At 56.8% G+C, this 21199-nt stretch overlaps 1 protein-coding gene across 6 annotated transcripts in view; it reads left to right on the forward strand.

Moving 5' to 3' along the window:
* GRAMD4 (GRAM domain containing 4) overlaps positions 1-21199 on the forward strand; it is a 100743-nt gene that overhangs the window by 72638 nt on the left and 6906 nt on the right. For all 6 annotated transcript variants that reach the window (XM_049884672.1, XM_049884675.1, XM_049884678.1 and 3 more), the window contains 11 exons: positions 731-851; positions 7377-7438; positions 11634-11766; positions 12486-12511; positions 13098-13189; positions 14375-14466; positions 16446-16494; positions 16755-16826; positions 17278-17321; positions 17391-17500; positions 19778-19935. In XM_049884672.1, coding sequence (XP_049740629.1) covers positions 731-851; positions 7377-7438; positions 11634-11766; positions 12486-12511; positions 13098-13189; positions 14375-14466; positions 16446-16494; positions 16755-16826; positions 17278-17321; positions 17391-17500; positions 19778-19935 — 959 coding nt within the window. The remainder of the gene's footprint in view (positions 1-730; positions 852-7376; positions 7439-11633; positions 11767-12485; positions 12512-13097; positions 13190-14374; positions 14467-16445; positions 16495-16754; positions 16827-17277; positions 17322-17390; positions 17501-19777; positions 19936-21199) is intronic.

Here is a 21199-nt window from a genome sequence, read left to right on the forward strand (position 1 = left end):
ACCCCGACCTCCCAGCTGGTCAGCATGTATGGGGTGGGGCGGGGGGAAATGTCTGTGCTGGAGCTCTTCCAGGAGTGCCGGGACCCTGGTGGAGGCTGGGGGGACTGTGCTGCTTAGGCATGTGTGTGGGATCCCTGTGCTCGGTATAGGGTGAATACGGGGTGCTGGGATGCAGGTGTCTGTGTGGCGTCGCGGCCTGGGCACCAACTTGCCCTTAGCACTGGGTCTCCCCAGTCTTCTCTGCAGTAGATCCATGATGGACCTGTGGTGTGGCGTCTTAGCTCCCTCAGTAGGTCCATGATGGTGACCTGCGGTGTGGCATCTTACCGCTGTGCCCTCAGTAGATCCGTGATGGTGACCTGCAGTGTGGCGTCTTAGCACTGTGCCCTCAGTAGATCTGTGACGGTGACCTGCGGTGTGGCGTCTTAGCGCTGTGCCCTCGGTAGATCTGTGATGGTAACCTGCGGCGTGGCGTCTTATCGCCCTCAGTAGATCCGTGATGGTGACCTGCGGTGTGGCATCTTACTGCTGTGCCCTCAGTAGATCCGTGATGGTGACCTGTGGTGTGGCGTCTTAGCACCCTCAGTAGACCTGTGATGGTGACTTGCGGTGTGGCATCTTAGCGCCCTCAGTAGATCTGTGACAGTGACCTGCGGTGTGGCGTCTTAACATCGTGCCCCTGGTAGATTAGGGTCTGTGACGGTGACCTGCGTTTTCTTCTCCCACGCAGAGGAGGAGCTTCGGAAGCTGCGAGAAGAGACCAACGCAGAGACGCTGAGGCAGGAGCTGGAGCGTGAGCGGCAGAGGCGGCTGGAACTCGAGCAGAGGGTCCAGGAGGTGCTGAAGACCAGGTAGTGAGGTCACATCTGTGGGGGATGCCCCGGAGCCAGGCTGTCCCAGGCCCTTCTCCCCCGCCGAGAGTCACCGGGGTTCCAGGAGTCCTTGCTGGAGCCTCTGCTTAGAGCCTGGTGGTGGCCCCAGGGCCAGGAGCTCGCCATCCGTGTTGGGATGCGGCCCCTGCAGGCCTGTATCTTGTCTGTGCCCCCCACCTCCCCCACCTCCACTCCCCGCTGTGCGGAGCCCCTGGGGGCAGAACTCCTTCTGGCAGGGTCCTGAGGCCCCTGTTGGGTGGGAGGTGCCTCCTTGTCCCTCACCCTACTTCCTTAGCCCCCTGCCAGCGTCTGCTGGGCCCAGAGCGTCATGGAAGCATCACCCCTCAGTGCTGGAGGGATCTGAGGGGAGAGCTGGGGGTCTCGAGCCTGGCCCATTTCTTGTGTTTAAAGCTCACCTGTGCAGTTTCTGGGGGTAGGTTACTTGGGAAGGAGGCTGCCTTCCTGTGCCTCAGTCTCTTCGTCTGCAAAGTGGGGGCATAGGTACTGCCATTACTCCCCAGAGGGATGAGAGTTGCAGCAGAGCCTGAAGCCAGGAGGGAGCCGACCAGGGGTGGGGGCGTTGAAGAATAACTCTGCTAGGAGCCCTAGAACCGCCTCTTCCTCTGAGTCTTGGCCTGCAGACCCCCATCCCTCCTCCTGCTCTCCCAGCTCCTGACCGTGTCCCTGCCCCAGAGGGCTGGCTGGAGCTCATGGGATCCTGACCCTCCTGACCCCCCCCCCCAATGCTTTCCCGCCCTCACCTTCCCCCAGTCTCTGCTGCCCATTCAGCGTGCTCCCCTGCCCCCTACACCTGGCCCGGCCTTCAGAGGACATTGGACACCCCACTGTGCGTGCTGAGGCCTCGGGATGTGCCTGCCTAGGTCCCACTTTGCCTGGAGGGTGTCACCCAGGCTCTGGGGAGGAGGTGTCTCCTGCCCCACCCTGCACACATGGGCACTGCCATCTTTGCATCACGATGCCCTGAGCAAGAAGCGGGTCACTCCAGAGTGATGTGTGTGCAATATAAAACCAGCCCTGACTGCTTTCCGTGAGTTCTCCACACTGTGGCCAAACGGTCCTGTAGCCTGGAAGGTCAGGCCAGCAACCCCTGTAGCGTCCAGACCCCACAGGCCCCACAGCCCCTCAGTCTCCAGCCCCCAGACCCCCATACCACACCACTGTCCACAGCCCTCCACCAGCACCCCCACCAGAAACTGGCTTCTTGGTAGATGAGAGAGCATTGTCATTGTTATTAATTATAATTATTTGTGAGGTCACGCTCTTGGCAGGGGTGCAGTGGCCTCTGTGAGCTGCCCCTTCAGCCTGAGGCCGACCCCAGGTGACCACGTGCTGCCCAAGGTCCAGTCCCTGTAAAGGAAGCCCCTCCCCTCCCTATCACTGCAGATGCAGCTTCCTTAGGGTTTTCTCACTGCATCCTCTGTGCTGAGAAACAGGTACACTGGGCTGCCTTTGGGGGTGCTTCCTGGCCCTCCTGGCCACTGATGACAGCCCTTCCTGTGTTTTCTCTTGCTCTCAATGAAGGCCGCCCCTCCACCTGGCCCCGCCTACCCTGTCCGCCACCCCCTGGGCTGCCCCGGGTCAGTGTGGCCTGTTGGGGGGCCCTCCAAGGCTCCCCCTGGCTCGTCTAGAGAAGGGAGCCACCCCACTGTGCCACTCTGCTCTGGCTATGAGGTTGCCACCCCTCCTCGGGTCAGAAATTGGTACACAGGCCCCACAAGTACCTTGCTGGTGCTGAGCCCTCTCTGAACATCTGTAGAAATTCAGAGTTTAAATTGTGGTTAATTGACATTGAGGCACAGCCAGGGGCTGACCTGGGTGTGGAGGCTGAACTCTTATCCCGCACTGTCCCAGAGCCATCTTATGGTACCCACCCCCACCCCACCAGGGTTTCTGCCCACCAGGGACACGCGTTCGTGTCTGGCTTCCTCTGGGGGTGGTGGGTGGCCCACTGGGCGCAAGGCTGACTTATGTCCCTGCTCACTGTCTCTGAGTGTCTGCATCCTTTGTCTCCCTGCCTCTTACCCACCCAGCTGCCACTTGGGCTGCAGTCCTCATTCTTCCAACAAAGCTCATTGGGGGCCACAGTAAAGACACTTTTAGGTGTGGCTGAGGGTGGAGGCAGAGGGCCCCAGGGAGTATCAGGGGCTGCTCTCCTGCTCTATATAGGGGTGGAGTGTGTAGTCAGGAACCTTCCAGAAGTTTCCAGGAGGAACCTTCTGGAAGCTGAGACCTGAAGGAGAAGGGGTCCAGGGGAGCAGGAGGCTCCAGGCAAAGTGACCTCCTTGCCATCTTGGTGATGGTTCGAGGTGGGTCTGGGGTGACTGGGACCTTCAGGGTGGATAAGTCTGTGGAGGGGTCCCCCTCACACATGTACATGTTCACACGCACCCCAAACCCCTCACACCCCAAAGCTGCAGGTGAGCTACAGCCACAAGCACTGGTGGCAGTAGAGTGAGGGGTTAAAACACAATCTTTCTGTTTTTAGAAACTTCTTTTTTGTTTTTCAGAAAATTCCTAAAAAATCGCACACTCCAGTTATTGACCCCAGAAACTGTGAAAACACTGCTGTAACGAGTTCTGTTTGTCCGTTGCCCACCCTTCAGTGGTCTCCTAGTGTGGTTTCCCCCACAGCTTCTGTAATGGCCCTGATCCCACAGCCCCATGGTCAGGGAAGGTGGACAGGAGGCCAGAACGCACCTTCTGGACTCGGTGCTGTCGTGACTGGCGCTGCTGGTGCCTAGTTGCGGGGAGCCGGGTGCAGAAACAAAACAGGCCTCGATGACCGTCTGGTGCCCCCACCCCAGCCTAGTCCCAGGGGGCAGGGCCAAAGGGCGTCGGGTCACAGCGGGGCCTCACCCTGGGCCTGGCATTGAATACCAGTCTGGCTTAGCTCTCTGCCCTGTGCCCGTGGGTGATTATGAACCAGGGAAGATTAACCAATTACCAATTGCCATGGAGTCTCAACTCCAACTCATGGCAACCCCGCGTGAGTCAGAACAGAACTGCTCCACAGGGTTTTCAGTGGCTGTTTTTTGGAAGTAGATCACCACCTCTTCTGAGGCACCTCCAGGTGGACTCGAACCTCCAGCCTTTCAGTCAGCAGCCGAGCGTGTGAACCATCTGTACCACCCAGGATGTAAAATTAGATTTTACAAGAGAAATTCTGAGATGTTCCACCCCAAACTCGTTTGTTTGATCATTGACGAATATCAGCTTCAGTCATTCGGAACCTCTTTGAAGGATCAGCAGTTGTTAAAACGACACAATGGCCTTTCCTCCGATAAGCACAGTCAGGTGGCGTTATGCTGCTTTGAAGACGCCCCATCTATGTTGCACTTACCATCGGAAGTGGTGGCAGGGCAGCTTGCTGGAACGTGTCGGCAAGGCTGTCCCTCTGTCTTCCTTTTAATTAAGAAAGGGTGACTGTATCAGTCTGCTTCCTGTGCCCAACGCACGCTCAGGCAAAGTCACAGTCCACGCATGGCGGGTGTGAAGGAGGTGGATGCTCTCGGCTGGGGTACGGCTGGCCCTCAGGAGTGCCTGACCCCGCCTTTCTGTTCCCAAAGGTGGCACATTCGTATCCAGACGCTTGTTTGCTTCTAGCAGGTGACCGTACTGGGAAGAATCACCTGGCCGATACCCATGCAGTGTCATTAGCTGCAAAGCAAACAGGGACAACCAGCAGTGCTCAGAGCCCCAGGCTGTTGCTAGAGGGGCCCTGTGCATCACAGCAGGTGTGCCTTGCTCCCTGCGCTGAGTCCTTGTGGCACACCTGGACAGAGGTGTTGGTGGGCCACAGTGTTTTCGTGCTCTGGTGAAGGGCATCTCGTGGAACCCCAAGACCTGGTCAGGAAGCTGCCCCTGGACCCCGAGCTGTGGTTCCTGCCCCGTCTAGACCTGGAGTCTTGTATGCGCCCCTGGACCCCGAGCCATGGTTGGTGCCGAGTCTAGGCCCAGAGTCTTGTATGTGCGCCTTGACCCCAAGCTGTGGTTCCTGCCCCTTCTAGACCTGGAGTCTTGTACATGCCCCTGGGACGCTGAGCAGTGGTTCCTGCCCAGGCCTGCGGTCTCGTACACACCCTGGACTCCAAGCCATGGTTCCTGCCCAGCCTAGGCTTGCAGTCTTGTGCATGCCCCCAGACTCCAAGCAGTGGTTCCTGCCCATGCCTGAAGTCTCCTACACACCCCGGGCTCTGAGCTGTGGTTCCTGCCCAGGCTTGAAGTCTCATCCGTGCCCTGGACTCTGAGCTGTGGCTCCTGCCAAGGCTAGGCCTGGAGTCTCATAGGTACCCTGGGCTCTGAGCCATGGTTCCTGCCTGACTAGGCCCAGAGTCTTGTGTGCACCCCAGACTACAGCTCCTGTTCTGTGGTCCCCATTTTGCTGGCTGCTTTGAATGTGGGTGGTCACGGGGAGGGGTGGGACCACGGCCCTTCTCCGGGTCTCTGTCTCTTTGGTCTCTGCCGTCTTGATGTCCTCCTCATCCACCCTTCATTGTGTGCAGGCTTTGTCTCTTAGCCCTGCCTCCTGGTGGGTGTACTTGGCTGCCCCCTGCTGTCTCCCTCCTCCTCTATGCCAGCTGCCTGGTCTGCATTGTAATTACAAACCCCAAGCCAGTGAACGTGCCCCCTGATGGATGTACTCAGTCACCCCCACCTGCTGTCTCCTCCAGCCAGCGCGTCTTCTGCACCCAGATGCCCGGCCTGCAATGCAATTACAGACTCCAAGCCCGTGAACCGGGCTGGTTCTCACAGGGGCTGGTGGGAGCCGTGTGAGGCACTGGAGCCAGTCCCCTCACCACTGGTGACATGTACGTGTGCCCAGTCTCCGTCTGCTGTCCTTGTCCTCCTAGAGCACGCTCTGCCCTCCCAGCCTCCACCGAGGTCTGCTTGGGGCGCTGCTCCCCAACGACATGGCTTCCTGTGTGCTGGGAGCTGTGTGCAGGCAGGTCACGGGGTATGTCTGTACCCAGGCCAGGGCAGGAGGATCAGGGCCAAGTAGGCTGGCCAGGACAGAAGCCCCGCTGGGGGACAGGTGCAGGCAGCCATGGGGATGGGCCCGTAGTCAGGAGCCAGCAGGTGGCAGAGACTCTGGGAGGGGCTGAGCCAGCAGGGCTCAAGGCCCCAGTGCCTGTGTGGCCTGGGTGAGGCTGGGCAGGGTCCTGCTGATCTAGGTGGGGGCAGCAGGTAAGGCAGGTAACTGACACAGCCAAGCTAGGACCTGGACAGAGACGTTGAAGTGGGATTTCCCAGCTGTGGCCTTGCGTTATGCTTGACACATGCACGTGCAGGTGTGAACGAGTATCTTATTATTAGCAGACAAATTAGTAACATGGGGGCACTGGAGGTTCGGTGGTAGAATTCTCGCCCTCCATGCGGAGACCCAGGTTCGACTCCTAGCCAGTGCACCTTGTACACAGCCCCTGGAGCTCAGAGCTGAGCAGGAAGGACCTGAGCTCACTGGTGTAAGCCCCACCCCAGGGTACACACAGAAAATGAGGCCCGGGAGGGCGTGCCTCACCAAGGAGCACGCTGGATCAATCACCCTGGGTCTAGCAGTGGAGGCTTATGTGTTGCTCGCATGCTGAACAGGTTTCAGCAGAGCTTCCAGACTAAGACTAGGAAGAAAGGCCTGGCGATCTGAAATCAGCAAGTGAAAACCCTATGGATCGCAACAGTTTGATCTCATCCGATCATGGGAATGGCAGCTAGCAGGACCAGGCAGTGTTTTCCTCTGTTGTGCATGGGGTCACCTTGAGACAGGGTTGACCTGATGGCAGCAAAGAACAATTAGTAATATGAGAGTTATTTATTCTGAGCAAGAGGGTAAAGAAAGAAGTAAAAGTGTTAAGTAGAATAGGAAAGAAGAGTTGTATATTTATAAGATGTTATTTACTCAGCTGGAGCCGTGGTGGTGCAGTGGCTAAGAGCTGTGACTGTAACCAAAAGGTCGGCAGTTTGGAAACCCTACAGGGCAGCTCTACTCTATAGGGTTGCTATGAGTCGGAACTGACTCCATGGCAGTGGGTTATTTACTCAGTTAGGAGTCTCTGGATCGTGCAGAAGGTTAAGTGCTCGACCTCTAGCTGAAAGATTGGCGATTTGAATCGACCCAGAGGTGCCTCGGAAGACTGGCCTGGCAATCTGCTTTTGAAAGGTCACAGCCGTTGAAAACTTTATGGACCACAGTTGTACTCTGCAGACGTGGGGTCACCATGAGTTGGAATTGACTTGATGGCAACTAACAACAACATTTTTTCAGTTATTAAAACACAAAAAGTGTGCCCATGGCAAAGCCAGCTCTGTGCCTGCCCGCCACCATGATAATCAGTGATCGAACGTCAAGGGTTTCCACACCCAGGGGTCGGTGAACTGAAGCACTGTCCCGTGCAGGTGGTTCCCTTGGGGAGGGCTGGGACTCTGCAGAGTGCTGGCCATGCTCCATTTCGTACTAACGGCCCACTCACCTCTTCTCCCCTCTCTCAGATCCGAGGAGCAGCCGGCTCAGCAGCCTCCCAAGGGGCAGGCGCAGGTTAATAACGGAGCAGGTAAGCAGGTAACGTTGTTGGATGAGGGCTCTGTCTCTGGCCTCCCCGCGCAGCTTGGTATCTCCTGTGGAACCGGGTCAGGGTCTCTAACGCGAAGTGGTGACTAATCAGAGCAAACACAAGTCATTCAACCAGAATGCGATTCCGTTTTCTCCTGAAAGTGAAGCGCGTCGTCCGCCTCAGCCTTCCCACCGAGGATCTCAGGGAGGCAGTCCCATCAGTCCCCAGGTCATGTTGCTGATGGCTTGGTGGCCTGTCTTCATTGGCTGGCGATCGTCAGAGGGGACTGCATGGGTGGTGGCCCTGGGTCAGGGACAGGCCCTTTTTTCCTTTTCTTCCCGCCCCAAGCTCCTGTTCTCTTTCTTACTCAACGCTCTGTAATCATTGGTTCAGAGGTTGGTGTGGGTAGACACCAAGGGCCCCAGATCCACGGGGTCCTGGCTAACGCCCCTGCTGGCCACAGCGCCCATCCCTGTAGGCTGGCCACTCCCAAAACCTCCCTGTCTGTGCCTCTGGAGCTCAGAGCTGAGCAGAAAGGGCCTGAGCTCACTGGTGTAAGCCCCACCCCGGTGTACAGACAGAAAATGAGGCCTGGGAGGGTGTGCCTCACCAAGGAGCACCCCAGATCGAGCAGCCTGGGTCCAGCACCCCGGGTCGAGCCCAGCCTGCACAGAGCTGGGTCTCCTGTGCCTAGTCAGGGCTGCACCGTACTTGCTCTCACAGGCAAGATGGCAGACGCCCAGCTGCACAGCCTGGTTCTGAAGCCTTCCAGGAGCCCAGGGCTGGACCAACAGAAGCTGGGCTCAGGTGGGGGCTTGGCGGTGCATCCTATAGGTAGATCCCAGCTCTTAGGCCCCTGGGCCAGGCTTAGTTCTAGAGTCCTTTGGACAACCAGCACAAGACCCCAAGAGACCTTCACCTCTCACAAAGAGATGGACTGCCTCCTGTCCCTGAGTCAGAGAATGTGATGGGAAGGCCATGACCCATGTCCTCCCATCCAGAGCCTGTCTGATGGCTGTGACCCACACTGCTCGGGGGCGGGGGGAGCAGCGTGTGGTGGGGGGGGAAGAGGGCTCCAAGTACCAGCCTTCCAGCCCCCATCCTGAGGATGGGTGGCAGCCACCGTGCCCTGGGAGGGTTGAGCACTGGGATGCAGGCCGTGTGAAGGTGTGGAAGGGAAAAGCCTTGTTAGAGTTGTCTGTTTCCTCCAGGGAATTAGCCTCCCCTGGCCGCTGGCCCCGAGTGCACAGCCAGAGGCCCTCCTGGTCGAGGTTAAGGAAGAGAAGCAGATAGGCCTCGTCGTCATGGGCAGGGCTCAGGCAGGAAGTAAAGCCTGGCCTGCATAGACAGCAGGTTCACGTTCCTTAGACTTGGGGCCAACTGCAGCCCACCAGTTAGAAAAAAATCAAAAGAAGAATAATATTTTGTGACGTGCGAACATTATCTGAATTTCAAATTTTCAGTGTTTTTTTTTTTTTTAATTGTGCTTTAGGTGAAAGTTTACAGCTTGTTAATTTCTCTTTCAAAAATGTACACACGTATTGTTTTGTGACATTGATTACAGTCCCCACAATGTGACAGCACACTCCTTCTTTCCACTCTGGGTTCCCTGTGTCCCATTTGACCGGTTCCTGTCCCTTCTGCCTTCTCATCCTACTTTTGGACGGGAGCTGCCCGTTTGGTCTTGTGTATCTGATTGAACTAAGCAGCACATTCCTCCTGTATGTTGATAGTTTTCTTATAGTCCCGTCTAATCTTTACCTGAAGAGTGGGCTTTGGGAATAGTTTTAGTCCTGGGATAACAGAGCATCTGGGGCCATAGTTTGGGGTGTAAATAAAGTTTTATTGGCAGCCAGCCACGCCCATTTGCTTGCCTATTGTCTCTGGCTGCTTTCGTGCTACACATAAAGGCTGAGCTGAGTAGTTGCAACTGAGACTGGGAACAGTATGGCCTACAGAACCTTAAGTATTTACTCTCTGGCTTTTTACTGAGCAAGGTTGCCGACCCCTGCCTAGTTCTCTCAACTCAGGAGCTTTGTGACACTCTAGACCCTCAACTAAGAAACTTTGTAATCCTTCTGACCTTCAACTAAAACTTTGTAACCCTCTAGACCCTCAGATAAGGAGCCCTGGTGGTAGCACAATGGTTAAGCACTCAGCTGCTAACTGAAAGGTTGATAGTTGGAACCCACCCAGCGACTCCGCTTGAGAAAGACTGACAGTCTGCTTCTGTAAAGATTACAACCAGAAAACCCTATGGGACGGTTCTACTCTGTCACACGGGGTCGCTATGAGTCGAAAATCAACTCCAGGACACCTGAGGACAACAGACCCTCAAATAAGAAACACTGTAACCTTCTAGACTGGCAACTAAGAAACTTTGCAACAGTGTAGGCCGTCATCTCAGTCTTTGTAACACTGTTGTTGTTGAGTGCTGTGGTGTGGAATCTGCTGCACTCCTAGCAGCCGCGTGTATAACGGAATGATGAGTTACCCGGTCCTACGTCATCCTCACAACCACTGAGCCCGTTGTTGCAGCCACTGTGTCAGTCCATCTCATTGAGGGTCTTCCTCTTTTTTGCTGACCCTCTACTTTACCAAGCATGATGTCCTTCTCCAGGGACTGGTCCCTCCTGATAACACGTCCAAAGTACATGAGATGAAGTCTCACCATCCACGCCTCTAAGAAGGATTCTGGCTGTACTTCTGAGACAGATTTGTTCCATCTTCTGGCAGTCCATGGTATATTCAGTATTCTTTGCCAACACCGTAATTCAAAGGCATCAATTCTTCTTCGGTCTCCCTTATTCATTGTCCAGCTTTTACATGCGTATGATGTGATTGAAAACACCATGCTTGGGACAGGCCCACCTTAGTCCTTAGAGTGACATATTTGTTTTTTTTCTTAACTTTTTTTCACACTTTAAAGAGGTCTTTTGTGGCAGATTTGCCCAATGCAATGCTTTGATTTCTTGACGGCTGCTTCATTGGTTGTGGATCCAGGTAAAATGAAATCCTTAATGACTGCAGTCTTTTCTCTGTTTGTCATGATGTTGCTCATTTGTCCAGTTGTGAGGAATTTTGTTTTCTTTATGTTGAGGTGTAACATTGTAGACTCTCAACTGAGAAACTTTGTAACCCTCTAGGCCCTTAACTTAGAATCTTTATAAGGTTCTAGTTAGGGTACCAGAAGCAGCCTACCAAGGGTCCTTAACCCCAGGCTGCTCTCTCTGCCCAGAGCTCTTCATGCCTGGGGCCTCTGGGCCTCTGGGCATTCCTGAGCCTTTGGCCCCAGTGTCCACACCCCTCAGCTGCTTCTGGCCTTGGTTTCCTCAAGGCCTGCCCCTGGGCACACGGGCACACGGAACAGAGCACACTGTGCCTTCTCTCCAGTCCCTGTGCTCCTTAACACTGGTCAGACAGCGCTCCCTGCAGGTGATTGCACAGCCTGCTTTCGAAGGGACAGACTTTTGATCCACAAAACGGTGCTCAAGCGTGGCAGGATTCCAGAATCTGCGATCTGGGTCTCTGGCTAAAGGTTTTAGTTGTTGGCGAGCAGGCTCTGAAATTGTCACGCGCTGACATCTGCCTGTGAGCTACCCCAGGCCTGGTGACTTCACTCACTGGGGCTTATCCCCTCCCAGGACGTAGGCCCCAGCAGGTACACTCATTCGGGGCTCCAGGGAAGGGGCCCACCCAACCATTACCTGAGATGGTTGGGACTGAGGGAAGAGACAGGAGGGAGGCGTTGTGGACTCCCAGACAGGCTGAGCTGTTGCCTCCGTGGCGCCAGGTGCTGCGGACAGCTTCGAGCCAACAGCCTCAGCAGGGGAGGGGCCAAGTGTGAGAACCTCAGATGTTCAGGCAGGTACAGAGCCCTGTTACTGGTATTTGTTTGTGCTTCAGGGTAGAATCTGGGTTGTGTCCCCTCTTCAGAGAGCTGGGCCTTAAGGGTTTTGGCAAAGACCGTCCATTTTTCAGCTTTGTAGGGAAGCCCCACACAGGAACTGCCAAGCCCCCTGCCATCTTGGGGGGTTTTTCCTGGGTCCCCACCCTGGTGGTAGGTGTCTGCTCTGAGGCACCCCCCCCACTTCAGCAAGAAGCCCACCAGGCAGATGTGGGAATGGAGGCTCTAACCTCAGCAAGGGGTGCAGACCCTGGCCAGGCCCTCACTGAAACTCACCTATCCCCACAGACCGCCGGGGCCAGGGGCTGTGCACCCGCCTCCAGAAGTGGTTCTACGACAGGTTCGGGGAGTACGTGGAAGACTTCCGGTTCCAGCCAGAGGAGAGCACTGTGGAGGCAGAGGAGCCCCTCAGCGCCAGGAGGTAGGCCTGCTTGATGTGGGGGCGGCTCTGCCTGGGTCTACAAGGTCCAGCTCTGTGTCGGGGGCTGGGAGTGCAGCTCTGTGTCTGGAGCTGTGGGGCCCTGCTATGTGTCCGGGGCTGGCCTCGTTTGAGGCTTCAGAGGGAAATGCGGTGTTTTGTGTTGTTGGATGAATCTGCTGGGTTTGGCTGCTGCGGCCCTGGAGGCTCATCTGCGCCTTGTCCTGAGGAGCAGAGGAAGACAGCTTGGGCGTTGTGACAGAGTGACAGCTGAGCGTGCGTCCCCTGCTCTGCCCACCCAGTGCTTTTACTTGCGGTTTGTGCAGACTGTTGTGTGGGGACAACAGGCTCGGGGCTCACAGCTGAGAACCTGCTGCCTGGAGCTTCCTGCATTGGATGGTCAGCTTGTCCACTCACCCCTCGCCCACTCTGACCTTCAGCTGTCATGCTGGGCCCTGTGCTAGGCCCGGGGGACCCAGACCGGCCAGGTCCAGCTCTTAGAGGACTTGGTTCTTGTGGGACGTGGTGAAATGCCCCTGGCCTCCTAATGTGCTCATTGGGTGAGGAGTGCCATGGGCTTCACTGTGCTTGGTGGCCCTGTGCAGGGTGGGAGCATGCACGGAGGACATCTTCCTGTGCTCTCTGTGCTCCTCGAGCACCATAGTCACGGGGCAGGAATGCAGAGCTGGCAATAAGTTAACTTCTCTCCCCCCTCCCCTTAGGTTAACGGAAAACATGAGGAGACTAAGTAAGTACTATGACATTCCTCTGTGGCTTTGTAACGTGCTCAACATTGTTCTTGGGTGATGGGCAGGACCTTCAGGGGACAGGGGTCCCGGGGTCACGAGCCAACCTGAGCTGCTTCCGGAAAAAGCCCCTTCTGTCCTTAAGGGAAGGTTACATTGGAAGTCTGTGTTCGGCCCACCACGTTTGGGGGCTGTGAGTGGGCAGAGGCCACTCCCCCCGCCCTGGGCCTGGGAGCCCCAGCGTTTGAGGTGGAAAACAGTGCTTCTCTCCTGCTCGCCCCTCCAATGTCTCCCAGGTGCTGAGGGTGCAACGGAAGCTCCTCCCACGTGTTTCTGGCCCCAGCTCCCCTCTCTCCCCCTGCCAGCCGTCAACACGGCAGGTGTTGGATGACTTTTGGGCACTGGGGGGTAGTCCCCACATGGACGGCATTGAGGTGGCTATAGGGGCACTGGGTTGGTGCAGGTGGACTGGGAGCTTTGCTTGTCTGGCTCTATGTCAGGCGTGTGGATCCAGGCTGACCTTCCAGGAGGGACATACCGAGGCCGTGTCCATGGCTGACTGCAGCCATGACTGTGTTCTGTCTGCAGAGCGCGGTGCCAAGCCTGTCACCAACTTTGTGAAGAACCTCTCTGCCTTATCTGATTGGTATTCCGTCTACACGTCTGCCATTGCCTTCATTGTGAGTGATGCTCCATGGGGATGGGGGCCATCGGGGGTGGAGCTGGGCCACCATCCTTTCCCAAGTGGCCCCGGGCCAGCCTTGGCCACTGGGATGCAGCCAAGGAGATTTCCCGAGGGACCCCGTCTTTGAGTGGAAGGACATAGCACTCTGCATGCAGATGACAAGTCAAGGTGGCAAGGGATCTGCCCCACCTCTGCCCCGGCCCACCTTCCCGGGAAACTGTGCTCAGGGTGGCTGCTGCTGTCTGGGGCCCTCAGAAACCTCTGCGCCACCTGGTTCTGTTATCACAGAGGCCAGCAGGCCGTCTGAACCACCTCCCAGGACTCTGCCTGAGTTCTGTCCTGCCCCCTTCCTAGCAACCCCTCAGGCCGTAGTTCTCTGCGGGGACAGGGGGGACACAGGGGAGGGGCCCATGGTGCTTGTGGCATGTGACACATGGTAGGTTCTCAGCCAGTAGTTGGCCACCTCGCCCACTTCACACCAGGTCGTGGTGATGCCTATGCTCTGGTGCTTGGGAGCCACGACAGGGTCAGCTGGGACCTCACGTAGGCTGGGCTGTTCAAGACCCTGTGAGGACTGGGCCAGGACCCTTATATAGGCCGGGCCATTCGGGATTCCATGTAGTCTGGGCTGGGCCGGGACCCCGTCTGGGTTGGGCTTTTCAGGACCCCATGTGGACTGGGCTGGGACCTCTATATAGGCTGGGCCATATGGGACTCCATGTGGTCTGGGCTGGGCCGGGACCCTGTGTGAGCTGGGCCAGGAACCCTATATAGGCTGGGCCATTCAGGACCCTGTGTGGGCTGGGCTATTTGGGACCCTGTGTGTACTGGGCTGTTTGGGACCCTCTGTGCAGTCGGCACCTCTTGCTGATCTCGGCCAAGCCCAGCAACTGCCCCCGCAGACGTTGAGCCTCCTGCCTGTCCTCTGCGATATGTTCTCCCACCACCCCTTAGTGGTTTCCCCTCCCCCTGTAGCCCGAACCAAGGACACAGCCTTCTTCTGGCATCCCCATCGTTCCTGTATCTGAGTCACTGCAGAGATGCAGGGGCCTGGCCCCGCTCAGCACTGTCCTGCCAGCTGGGCTCCTCGGGACTGCCTGGGGAGGGAGGAAGGAGGAGTGCGCGTGGCCCGTGTGTGTTGGGGTGACTAACCCTCCCGCCTGTCTCCCTCCATCTGCAGGTGTACATGAATGCTGTATGGCATGGCTGGGCCATCCCCATGTTCTTGTTTCTGGCAATCCTGAGGTTGTCCCTCAATTACCTCATCGCCAGGTAGGTGAGCGGTGCTGCTGTGTGGCGGCTTCATCCCATGGGATGCCTGGCCGTGGCATCTCCCAGTATCTTCGCAGACAGTGTGGCAGGAGGGGTGCTGGGCCAGCTCCTCAGCAGCACTGATGTCGGGGAGTCCCCTGTTAGCCTTGATAATACCCAGGCAGGGTGCTGGACGATACCCTGATGCAACCCCGACTGGTTCCACACCCCCAGGTAGAGATATGTCCAGGCCCCCAGCTTCAGAGGCCAGTGCCTGCTCCCCGCACTGGGCTGTGGTTGGGCAGGGACGTTTCTGGTGGCCCAGCAGGCGGGCCAATACCATCGCAGAGGCTCTGTTCTCCACGAATGTCTTAGTTATCTAGTGCTGCTGTGACAGAGGTACCGCAAGTGGGTGCCTTTAACAAGCAGACGCTTATTTTCTCAAAGTTTAAAAACCAACCAAACCCATCGCCGTCAAGTCGATTCCGACTCATAGCAACCCTACAGGACAGAGTAGAACTGCCCCATAGGGTTTCCAAGGAGTACCTGTGCCGACCTTTTGGTTAACAGCTGAACACTTAACCATTGTGCCCCCAGGACCCGAGACTAGAAATCCAAATTCAGGAGTCTGTGCTGGGGAAAGACTTTCTGTCTGTTGGCTCTGGAGGAAGGTCCTTGTCTCTTTGAGCTTCTGTTCTGGGCAGTTCTACTCTGTCCTGTAGGGTCGCTATGAGTCAGAATCGAGTCAATGGCAACTGGTTTGGTTTTGGTTTTTGGACCTGGGTGATCTTCATGTGGCCTGGCATCTCTCTTCCCCCATCTCTGCTTCCTTGCTTATTTGTCTAATCTGTTTTATATCTCAAAAGAGATTGACTCAAGGTACACCCTACACTGATCCTGCCTCATTAACATAACAAATATAACCCATTCCCACATGGGGTTATAACCACTGGCATAGAGGTGAGGATTTACAACACGTATTTTTGGGACACAACTTAATCCATATCAGGGGGGTTCCCGGGAGGCTCATGGTGTGAGACGAACAAGACATAGTTGAGATCCAGAGCGAATGCCAGTGGTTCATAGACGGGGTATTTGCCGCTGCAAACGTTTTCCGCCACCACGTCAACAGTTCATTGAGTCAGTGCTATTCTGTTCATGCTCCCATGAGCACACGCCCTCCCACAATAAGGGTATAGGTGGAGCTTGTGGGAACCAGCCCCTGTGAGGACCTGTCCCCAGACGGGCTGTATTGGCCAGCCCTGTGGGAACCAGCCCTTGTGAAGACTTGTGCCCAGACGGGCCATGTTCCCTGGCCCTGTGGGAACCAGCCCCCATGAGGACCTGTCTCCAGACGGGCCATGTTTCCTGGCTCTGGGGAAACCAGTATCCAGGAAGACCCGTCACCAGACTAGCCGTGTTTCCTGACTCCTGGGCACTTTTGGGGGTTTATTGGCTGGTGGCTGCCCGGTGGAGTGAACTTCTCCTGGACCCTTCAGTCTGAAGATGGGTACCCCTGCATTCCACATTTTTACTCAGCCTTTCAAAATTCCACATTTGTATAAGCTAATTAAAAAAATTTTTTTAAATTTTTCTGGGTCATTCTATATCTCATTTGCGTTTTTTCCCTAGAAAAAAGGACTTAAATACTCTGGAAGGGGTCAGCAGTACCCAGCGCTGAGGTCCGGTTAGCCAAAGGACTTGCTGTGACTGCTTTCAATGAATTTGTGTTGAAATGCTCCCCTCCCACTCCCACTGGCTACACTTGAACGTGGGCCCCCAGAACCCAGAGGAGGGCCAGGGAAGGTGAACTGGACCCTCCACTCCCAGGAATCAGGAAGGGGCCCTGGAGGCTCCCAGCCAAGGCGGGGGTGTCAGAAGCCGCCCTCTCCCCTCTGCCGGCACCTAAGGAGCATTCAGGGTGCCCCCTCCCTGGTTAGGAGCATGGGAGACGGGGGTATGATGTCACCTGTAACTGAGCAGTGGCTCCTTGTGTACAGGGGCTGGAGGATACAGTGGAGCATTGTTCCGGAAGTGTCCGAAGTTGTGGTGAGTCCTGTGAGGGCACAGGGCATCCCCGTCTCCCCAGTCAGTGGCAGCTGTGTGGAAGGGCCTGGAGGTTTCCAGAGGACCCTGGCTTGGGGCATGTGGACAGCCACTGGGAATCCCGCCCACTGGCCTCCTTGTGCCCAGGTCCTCTGGCTGTTTGGGCATACCAGAGTTGCCACCAGGTCCTTGGGGTGGGAAGGGCCACCGACTGTTTTTGTCGGTAATTTTCAGTGGAAATTCTCTTTCCCATTTGACTGAAGGAACCTCCCAAAGAAGACTTGACTGTGTCCGAGAAGTTCCAGCTGGTGCTGGACGTGGCCCAGAAGGCCCAGGTATGGCCACTGGGCCAGCCATGGGAGGTGGTCCCTGATGGTCCCATCTAGGCGGTGGCTGATGCTCGGGCCCTAAGCACCCCCAGCTCTAGGCCCGCTGTTGGCTGATTGAAAGCTGACTCATGTGTGCGGGGTGGGGGGAGGGTCTCTCACAGACAAGCAGCCCACTCCACATCTGCAGCAGCTTTGGTTTGGAGGGTGGGCCCCCTGATGAAGCCTGAGCTAGTCTAGAGCTGAGCTCCTGGAGGGACCCGGCCTGGGCTGTCCTTGCCAGTGTCGGAACACTGACCAGACATGTCACCTCCTCCCGGGCCATGAGGCTGGCCAGGACCACAGGGTGGGGTTGGCACAGCTGGTGTCTCTCGGTTGCGGCCAGCCCGTGGTCTCGCCCCCCGGTTGTCTGTTTGCCCCATGTCACGTGTGCTACAATCATGGTTTCGTCTTCGCACAGAACCTCTTTGGCAAGATGGCCGACATCCTGGAAAAGATCAAGAAGTAAGTCTCAGCCCGACCCGGCGGTGCGGTGGGGCCCGCCGTCCGCTGAGCCTCCCCTCTCCCTTCCAGCCTGTTCATGTGGGTGCAGCCCGAGATCACGCAGAAGCTGTACGTCGCACTGTGGGCCGCCTTCCTCGCCTCCTGCTTCTTCTCCTACCGCCTCGTGGGGCTCGCCATGGGTAAGGGCAGGTGTCTCGCCTTTTGGCTGTCCATCAGAACCACCGCGCGGGTACATATGATACAAGGAGGGGACAGCGGTGTCTGCTTCCCGGCCAGTGTCTGTGAATGTCGCATACAGGGTTAATTCACACTGGCGTTCTGCCGCAGGCAGGCTGGGCCTCCTGTGCCTCATCCAATCACGTTGTCAGATGGCTAAATCTGGACCTTGAAAAAAAACCTGTTGCCATTGAGTCAATTTCGATTCATAGCGACCCTGTAGGACAGAGTAGAACTGCCCCATAGGGTTTCCAAGGAGCATCCAGTGGATTTGAACTGCTGACCTTTGGGCTAGCAGTCTGAGGTCTTAACCACTGGACCTAGAGACATGATTTTTATTGGTTGCCGTGGATCCTTGTCTCCGACTCACAGTGACCCCGTGTGTGTCAGAGTAGAAATGTGCTCTGAAAACCCAGTGCCGCTGAGTCTTAGCAGTAGGGTTTTCAATGGCTGATTTTTCAGATAGATCCCTAGGCTTTTCTTCCAAGACACCCCTGGGTAGACTCGAACTGCAGCCTTTAGGTTAGCAGCTGAGCGCTTTAGCTGTTTGCACCCCTCAGGGCCTCCAAGACACGATTAGTGTTTCTTGCATCAGGCATGTCCTTTGTTTCTAAGAACCCCTAGTTTGCCACAGAGAAGAAGGGGTTGTGGGACCCTGGGGCCTCCAGGCTGCTGCTCTTAGGTAGTCACCATGGGGTGTATGACAAGCATCCTTGAGTGCTTGTGGGCTTGGGGTTACCCCTGGGAATGGGGACCCTGGTTTGGGGTGCAGGGACATCAGGCAGTGCCCGTGAGCTGGGGAAGTAGCTGCCAGCGTTCAGTGACGTGGCGTTGGGCCCAGGATCATCTCCACCCTGAAACAATCGTTTCTTGATTTGATTATCTGGAAGGGAGAGGGTGTGTGGCTGGGCAGCGGGCACCAAGCTGTCTGGATGCGGGTATTGGCATGACCAGGACCTCATTGCATGGCAGCTTCCGGCAGCCCTCCTCACCCACTTCCATGCTGCTTGCTTTACTCTCTGTTTCGTGCTGGCACCAGGCCTCCCTCCTTGCTCTTTTGGGCCATGGGAGCCAGGCGAGCACAAACAGGGTGGCCCAGCAAGCTGTACAGTGAGGGAGTGGAGCACGGGCTGTGGGCTTCACACTTGATGAGGTATGGGAGGGGCACTCGGTTTCAGGGTGCCCCTAGAGGAGTAGTCAGTTCAGTTGTGTTGCTGCGGCGGAAGGGGAGGTGACCTCATGCGGCCTTTCCTTGACACCTTCAGTCATCAGGGAGACGCCCTGCAGTGAGGATGGGGCCTGTGTCCTGGCAGCCACAGCGTGTGGGGACACAGCGGGATGCAGAGGTGCTAGGCAATGGCGTGTCCCTCCCACAGCCAGGGTGGAAACGTGTCACTGCCTGGCACAGTCCTGCTCCCCTTGCCCGCTGTGCGGCTTGTGGCCCGGGGAGGGGGGGTGCTGTTCATTGTTGACTCATTGGATCTGTTGTCTGCCACTGGACTGTGACCTCCTGGGGGCAGGAACTTTGTCAGTTTTGTTCATTTTTAGCCCCAGCATTGGGCACAAACCCCGCTGGTGCTGGATACCTGGATGGATGGTGGGCAGGGGAACGGACAGCTGAAGGCCCTTTTTTTGCCTTTTAAATTTTTTTAGAGCAGTTTTAGGTTTACGGAAAAATTATACAGAAAGTATAGAGAGCTCCCATCTCCCCGCTCCCCCCTGTACGCTCTTTCTCCCGTCATTACCATCCAGCGTTCTGAGGTGTGTTTGTTACCATGGGTGGGCCAGTGTTGATACATTGTTACTAACTGATGCCCATGTTTTCTTAGGGTTCTCTCTTGGTGTGGTACAGTCCTGTGGTTAGGCCAAGCCCTCGATGTCCGTGTCCACCAGTACAGTGTCACACGGAACAGTTACACTGCCTCCTGGTGGCCGGTGGTTTGTTCTCTTTTCTGAGAGTTTTATTCTGTGGCCTGAGCCCCTCTGGGTTTGTGGTAACAAATTCAAAAGTGACCCCTCCTCAGCCCTCGGCTGCTTCATCTTTTTGCTTCCGACTGCCCCTCTGCTCTGACTCCCCCAGGGCTTCTCACCTCCCTGCTGGCCCCCTCTTGCTCTGTGGGTTTGATCAGGCTCCCTGGCCTGTCTCTTCCCTCTGTGGAAAGTGCTGGGGCTGTCACGCTGAGCAGACAGGCAGGATTGCTGAGTTCTAAGTGAAAGGGGCTTGCTTTCCACCCCTTCAGGACTTTATGCTGGAGTCAAGTTTTTCCTCATCGATTTCGTCTTTAAACGCTGCCCGAGGCTCCGAGCCAAGTACGACACGCCCTATATCATCTGGAAGAGTCTCCCTACGGACCCCCAGCTGAAAGAGCGTGCCAGTGCTGCCACCGTGTCACGCCGGGTGAGTGCCAGGCCCGGGCGGGGGGTGAGGGTGAGGGGCTCTCCAAAATCCTGTCAGCTCTGGACTCAGAGTTCTGTGCCAGCTCAAGACTCATCTGGGAGCTGATGTTTTCTGGATTGTTTGGGGCCCTAGAAACAAACACAGAGCATGTGACGGCCCCCCGTTACTGGGCATGGCTGTCCCTGAGACTCATCCTGCCCTTTGTGTCTCTGTTAGGAGCCAGCTGCCCTGGGTGGAAGGTGGGTGTGGCCACCACGGGGAATGGGCTCCACCTGAGTGAGGCCAGTGGGCACACCCTGGGCGGGCAGGGCAGGGTGTCTTGGGCAGCTGGGCCAAGCAGCACCTAAGAAGGGCCCCCTGGCACCAATGGGCTGCCCTGGGCCCCTAGCACCTCTGGGTGTCATACGCCATGCCCAAGCAGGCCACAGCTCGCCTCAGGCCTCCCAAATGAGTAGGGGTCCTGGGCCCAGCGGGACTCCAGGGTGGTCTGGTGGCTTCCTGGAGGAGGGCATGTTGGTGAGCAGGGTCCTGTGTGTAAGTGTCCTGAGGAGAAGGTGTCCTGTTAGTGGGAGCAAAGCTGTGGGGTGGGCGGCCCGGGTCCCAGGACTGCAGACCTGTTTGGAGCCAGGACTCACCCACCAGGGCAGCTCCGCCTTGGGGCGGCTCAGCCTTGGAGGTGGCTCATCTGGGTGGAGCAGCCTGTGCTGGGTGAGCTAGCCTGGCTGGCTCTGGCCACCAGGATGGCTCCATGCCTGGGGCTCAGTCTGCTGACCTCAAGGCAGGAGGCTCCTCTTACAGCATCGGGGGGACAAAGGCCTGTCTTGGTCTTGGGGTGGCCGGGAGGGGGTTTCCTGGAGGTCAAGACTGGGGAGCCCCAGTCACTCTCGGAGAGGGTGGGGGAGCGAGGATGTGCTACTCAGTGGGGGCCATCCCCACCGAGGGTTTGCGCCCAACTGCTGTGAGAGAGCATACTGGAAGCATGTGGCAGGGCACCTGCATGCCTGTGCTTGCGGCTTTGCTCTGTGTGTCTGACACGTCACGTGGACCCTTTCTCTCTTGTCGTGTCCCACCTGTGTACCTCCCTCCGGCCAGCTCTCAGGCCACGACAAGGTACTGTGCCTGTGTGCCAGCCCTCACCTGTGGCCTGATACTGTGCCGTGAATTTGCTTGGTGTTTTCCTGCTGCACTGGGTGGCCTGCCCCGCACCTGTTTGGGTCTCTGCACTGTCCATTTTAAATGCCTTGCGCTGGACACACACTGGGCA

This window comes from Elephas maximus, chromosome 4 (assembly GCF_024166365.1).
Source record: "Elephas maximus indicus isolate mEleMax1 chromosome 4, mEleMax1 primary haplotype, whole genome shotgun sequence".
Classification (NCBI taxonomy): Eukaryota; Metazoa; Chordata; class Mammalia; order Proboscidea; family Elephantidae; genus Elephas; species Elephas maximus.